The following is a 6,293-nucleotide window of genomic DNA, read 5'->3' on the forward strand; positions in this document are numbered from 1 at the left end:
CCGCCCCCAGCAGCTCGGCAGAGCAGCCTCTCTAGCGGGGCCCCTGGGTGCTGTTATAACCCAGGCGTCTGTCACCAGCAGCCGCTAGATTTGTGGTGGTTCCCAGTCTAGGTCCAGGGAATTTATACGGCGAAGATCCCAGCGCCGGTGTTCGCTGCAGCCTGGAGATGCGGTGTTTGAATGGCACCTACTGGTACTGGCAGGCAGCACATCACAGACACGGTGTCTCGGACACTGCCCGGCACCTCCTGCTTCTGCGGATGATTCATGTCACCAATTATTCTTCCAGCTCCAGGCAGGCAGGAGTCGGCTCATGTCTCCACAGGTGGGGGGGTGTAAGTGTAGACCCCGCAGAGAGCCCCGGACCCCGCACAGCCCCCGGACCCCGCACAGCCTGAACCGGACCCCGCAAAGCCCCCGGACCCATCATTCACACCCTGAACCAGACCCCGCACTGCTCCCGGACCCACCATTCACAGCCCGAACCGGACCCCGCACAGCCCGAACCGGACCCACCATTCACAGCCCGAAGCAGACCCTGCAAAGCCCCCGGACCCCGCACAGCCCGAACCGGACCCCGCACAGCCCCCGGACCCCGCACAGCCCCCGGACCCACCATTCACACCCTGAACCGGACCCCGCACAGCTCCCGGACCCACCATTCACACCCTGAACCGGACCCCGCACAGCTCCCGGACCCACCATTCACACCCTGAACCGGACCCCGCACAGCTCCCGGACCCACCATTCACAGCCCGAACCGGACCCACCATTCACAGCCCGAGCCGGACCGAGCACAGCCCGAGCCGGACCGAGCACAGCCCGAACCGGACCCCGCACAGCCCCCGGACCCACCATTCACACCCTGAACCGGACCCTGCAGAACCCCCCGACCGGACCCAGGGCTCTCCCTGTCCCCACCAAGAATCCGACCAGCGCTGCAGAGTTCCTGAAAAACTATTTTATTGGTTTACAGGGAGGGAGCCGCCCGCAGGGACCAGCCCAGCTCCGGGGGCTCCCGGCCTGCGGAGCCGAGCCCGCCCGGGCGCTAATCGGGCCGGGCGGGCGGGGAACCCGGACCCCCTGGGCAGGGCCCAGGGCTGGGACCGAGCGGGCGCGGAGGCAGCTCTCCCGCACTGCTGCTGCGGACCCCGGCGCAGGAGCGAGCCAGCGCCTCGGAACCGCGCCGAGCTCCCGGCGGCGCCTGTGCAGCGTCCGCGGGCTCCGAGCCCGCCAGTGCGTCCGGCCGCGGCTCGCCGGGCGCCGCTACACCTTGGTGGCCAGCGAGTGCAGCTCGGATTTCTGGGTCTGCGCGCTGAGCGTGGAGGAGCCCGAGCCGGCCGGGCCGCGCAGCGCCGGGCGCAGCCCCAGCAGCAGGCGGCACTGCGCGCGGAAGCGCAGGTCGAAGAAGGCGTAGAGGAAGGGGTTGAGGCAGCTGTTGATGTAGGCCAGGCAGGTGGCGTAGGGGTGCAGCAGCACCACCAGGCCGAGGAAGGCGCAGGGCAGCTCCAGCAGCCCCAGCTCGCTGAGCACGTAGAGGCTCTTGAGCAGGTGGAAGGGCAGCCAGCAGAGCGCGAACACCGCCACCAGCGTGGCGATGATGCGCAGCAGCCGCCGCTTCTCGCGCTCCTGCCGCAGGTGCTGGAAGTGGCGGCTCAGGCTGGCGCCGATGCAGCAGTAGAAGAGGGTCATGAGCAGCAGCGGCAGCAGGAAGCCCAGCGCCGTGGTGCCCAGGCTGAGCGCGCCGCGCCAGTAGCGCTCGCTCTGCGCGCTGGCCAGGCCGCTGAAGTCCATGTCGCAGACCGTGAGGTTGTCGGGGCCGGGCTGCGTGTCGCGCAGCAGCAGGGCGGGCAGCGCCAGCAGGGCGGCCAGCAGCCAGAGCGCGGCCAGCGGCAGCAGCGCCGAGGCGCGGGGGCGCACGGGCCGGGAGCGCGGCAGCGAGCGCACGATGGCGAGGTAGCGCTGCAGGCTGAGGCAGCCCAGGCAGAAGGCGGAGGCGAACATGTTGAGCAGCACCAGGTAGCTGCTGAGCTTGCACAGCGCCGAGCCGAAGGGCCAGTGGAAGCGCAGCGCCGTGTACGCGGCCCACAGCGGCAGGGTCACCACGAAGGCCAGGTCGGCCAGCGCCAGGTTGCCGATGTAGGTGTCGGCGGAGCGGCGCTTGGCCCGCGGGCCCCGCCACACGGTGAAGATCACCAGCCCGTTGCCCGACAGCCCCAGCACGAAGACCAGCATGTAGAGCACGGGCAGCAGCGAGAAGGACACGGCCCAGTCCGCCGGCCACTCGCACTGCGCGCCCGGCCCGCTCTCGTTCCCCTCCCCGTAGTAGTAGTAGGGCTCGTCCTCCATGGCCCCGCACTGCGCCCCGCCGCCCGCCCGCCCGCCGCCTATAAGGGGGCTCCCGCCACTGCCCCCCGCCCCCTGCGGCGCGGCCGGAGACCCACCCCCGGCTGCCGCTCTGCCGGCCCGGCCCAGCCCAGCCCGCCGGGGGCCGGGCGTCCCGGGCCAGCGTCCTGCCCCCGCCCCAAGCCCACCCCGGGCCAGAATCCTGCCCCCACCGGCACATCCCGGGCCAGCGTCCCCCGCCCCCCGTCCCACCCCGGGCCAGAATCCTGCCCCCCCCCCGGCCCACGCCGAGCCAGCGTCCTGCTCCCCCCAGGCCCACCCCGGGCCAGAATCCTGCCCCCCCCCCCGCACACCCCGGGCCAGCGTCATGCCCACCCCCCCAGGCACACCCTGGGCCAGAATCCTGCCCCCCCCGCACCTCACTTCTCCCCACCCCCTGCCTCCCAGCACAGAGCGAAGCTTGAAGAGAGGCAGAAAGGGAACAAGGGAGGCTCCTGTTTGCTTGGGTTGGGTTGGGTTGGGGGGGTGAGTGGAATCGCTCCAGACCCCACACCGGGGAGCCGGGGGCTGGTGGCAGAGGGAGGGAGAGAGCGAGATCCGTTCCGTGCCGATGGAACTGCACACCCCAGCAATAACAGCGCACATCCACACACACACAGCGTGCACACACACTAACACCAGTGCACATACCCACACCAGCAATAATGGCATGCTGTGCTCACACACACACATCCCCCAGCAACAACAGCATACACACACACACACACACATACACAAGCAACAACACACACACGCTACAGACAACACACAGCTGCACGCACTCACCCTCAACACACTGTCACCTCCCAAAAACCTTATTCCCTGTGCTCAGACATCCCACATACCCAGCTCCCCTAGGCACCCGTGAGGTGCTGGAGAGGGCTCCCAGGAGCCCCAAGTTAAAATTCCACTGGCAGAGGAGGGGAGCTTTGGGGTGATCTGTTGGCACTGGTAGGAGCCACCTCGTGGGCCCAGCCACCCCTGCTATGGGGGTCGGGAGGTGGGGAACCTTTGTCTCTGAGTCTCATAATAACATGGTGCCTTTGGAATTCACACACAACACAGGGAAGGATCCCTCTTATGTGTGTACTCACACACACACTGCCACGGGAGTCTCACACACACACACATTGCCATGGAGGAGACACACACACACAGAGTCCTTTAGATTGACTCTCTCTCACACAAACATATACACACACACACTCCTTTAGACTGACTCTCTGTCACACAAACACATACACATACACACACTACCATGGGAGTCACACACACACAGAATATTTTAGACTGACTCTCTCTCTTTCACACACACGCACACACACACACACACATTCTGCCACGGGGAGGTCTTACATACACAAACTTGGGAAATCACACACCTACACACAACACAAATGCTGATAACACACCCACACCCACCACATACCCTCATATCCCCCCCACATACACACAGCACATACCCTGATATCCCTGCACAATATAACACACACACACAGATCATAACACACACATTCATCTCCCAACACAACCAAACAAATCCACCCTTCACAGCACACCCACTCATTCCTGCACGCACACTCCAAGGTGCACCCATTCTCCCCTCTCCCACAACGCATACATTCACACAACCTCCCCCTCCCCCACCCGCAATCACACAAGTGCATTCAACCCCCCCCCCACATTTTCATTCTGGTTGTTGATTCCCCCCCCTGCCCCCCCAGCAGGTAGCATACACCCTCCCACCACGCACACAGTCTCTGGCTCCCCCCCCCATACAATGTACACCCACCCAAACCACACCACATGGGCTCCAACACCCTCCATCTCTCACACACCCTACATCTGTCCACACGGCACAGACACCCAGATACACCCTCCCCCCCCATTCTGCTCCACATGTACATTCCCCCAATCACACACACGCAGACAGTATCTAAACTAGCCTTTGGCCTGCAGGTTCCCACGCTGAGCTCTGCCAGGAGCAGCGCTGGCGAGAATTACTGCCGACAGGGCCGTGGGTCCAGCCACTTTTCCCTGCTCCGATCTGAGCCGAGGCAGCCGTGCGCAGGAGTTTGAGAGGGAAAAGGTCCGCGACGGCAAGGCCATAACCCTGCACCCGCGGCACACCCACATCTTAGTGCAGCCGCACACAACCCACGCCCAGCCCTTTCCCGGACACTCTCACACCCACGCGCTTGCTTGCCGAGTGCCCGCTGAGTGAGCAGACGGGCGAGCCGCTCCTCGGCCGCCTGCTGCGGGGAGGAAAGCGTCCCGGGGGACCTGAGGCCTGAATGTGTTTTCTCAGTGCTGGGGGAAGCACGCTTGTTTTTTCTTTCCTTGGGCAGTGTTTTGCTAAGGCCTGCAGCCTGGGATCCGGGGGAGAAGGGGAAGATGGCTGGCGAGAAGATAAATCTCTTTCTGGAGCCTTTATCCTGAGGATTAGAGCCAATGGTTAGTGACGGCTGGGTGGAGCTTTCTCCTTGTTACTGTGCTAGGCACTCCTAGGGGGCGCTCTGCAAGGCGCGGCCCCGGAGCGGAGGAATCTGTCATGCCCAGTGCCTGGCTGCTGGAGTTAAAATGGGTGGGTTGGCTTGGTACAGTGGGGGAAGGGGCAGGAGGCGTGTGGGTGGTTGACCTGGCTGTGGATGTAATTGCTTTTGCAGTCAAGATTTGATTAGTCGTGAATTTTAAATTGTGAGGCTTGCAGTGGGTCCAGAATTAGCCTCGACGGCACTCGTGCGAAATGTGGCCTGATGCGCAGCACCGCTGGCTTTCCTGTACTTCCAAGGGCAGCCGCTGGAGCTCAGCCCCTGTGAAACTCAGCCCCGATCCTGCCATCGGATTCACATGGGATGATCCTGCCAGCCATGTGTCTCTGCTGGCAGGTCCGGGGCCTGTATGTGCCGCCTTGTCTGAGAACAGGGCACGGCCTGGAGTCATTTAGTGTTATCACTGCCCCCCTACCCCACCCCCCACAAAGCCATAAAGTGATGCAAAGCCATTCTTAGCATCCCGCTTCCTCCAGCGCAGGGCGGCTCTCGCGTGCCGTGTATTTATTGTCCTGGGGGAATGTTTCACATCTAGTTTTGAATTCAGTGAAGGCATTGCTGCGTAAAAGCAGACGCTCGTGTTTTTTTTACCCCAGCCGTAAGGAGCAATGAAAATCCAGACTCCAGCCCAGGCCTGCTGCAAACCTGGAGTGGAAGCCATGTGCCCCTGCTGCCTTTGAGCCGACAGGAACAGCGTGAGGTTATTATGGCCCCTTTATTCCTGCTCGGTGGAGCTTTGCTAACCTTCTCTAAACAAGTTGACTTCACTGACATATTCGCCCTGAAGGGCTGGGAGCCCCTTCCCTCCGTCCTGGGCCCCTGCCCGTCATTGGCATCTCAGGGTGGTTTGCCATCTGTCCTGGATTGGGGGCTCCTGGGGGCAGGTCCTTTTGAGTCCGTCCAGCGCCGCGCACATCCTAGCTATGGGAGCAGAGCTCAGCACTCGACATCCTTAGTTCCTTGTAGTTCCTCTCTCTTTCCCTAAGCCCATCTCTCCTCCTCTATCCAGTGGAGGCCCTGAGCACAGGCCACTTATTGAGGTGCCCACGTGGGAGCTGAGCTCTTTAGAAAACCTGCCCCCCGCCCAGCAATGGCTGCTGAGTGCTGAGCATTGTAGCCAGCATGGTTCTGATGGACATGAAGTCCCCGGCATTATAGTCTGGGACCCCAAAGCCAGCGGGATCTCGGAGGCCTCCGGAAGCAGCGTCTCCCTCCCTTGGGCTTGTTTCGCACACATGATGGGCTCAGTGCCTTTTTTCCCATACTCCCAACAAAACCAGGCTTGTTCAAAGAAAGCCCTGCAAAAGATGCTTCCCTTCCTGAGTCTCCAGGTGGCGCTTCCCCAGCTGCAGCTCC

The 6,293-nt window shown here is 63.0% G+C and overlaps 1 protein-coding gene across 1 annotated transcript; it reads right to left on the reverse strand.

Annotated features, from left to right (window-relative positions):
- Positions 1 to 957: 957 nt before the first annotated feature.
- On the reverse strand, positions 958 to 2,353 carry LOC123351064 (apelin receptor-like). The gene has a single exon (XM_044990213.1). The coding sequence runs from the start codon at positions 2,347 to 2,349 to the stop codon at positions 1,267 to 1,269; it is 1,083 nt and encodes a 360-aa protein (XP_044846148.1). The 5' UTR covers positions 2,350 to 2,353; the 3' UTR covers positions 958 to 1,266.
- Between the last annotated feature and the right edge of the window lie 3,940 nt (positions 2,354 to 6,293).

Source organism: Mauremys mutica, chromosome 16 (genome assembly GCF_020497125.1).
Source record: "Mauremys mutica isolate MM-2020 ecotype Southern chromosome 16, ASM2049712v1, whole genome shotgun sequence".
Classification (NCBI taxonomy): Eukaryota; Metazoa; Chordata; order Testudines; family Geoemydidae; genus Mauremys; species Mauremys mutica.

What these genes read in the sequence shown, in the direction of transcription:
- LOC123351064 (XM_044990213.1), bottom strand. Translation starts at nt 2,349, where the DNA reads ATGGAGGACGAGCCCTACTACTACTACGGGGAGGGGAACGAGAGCGGG.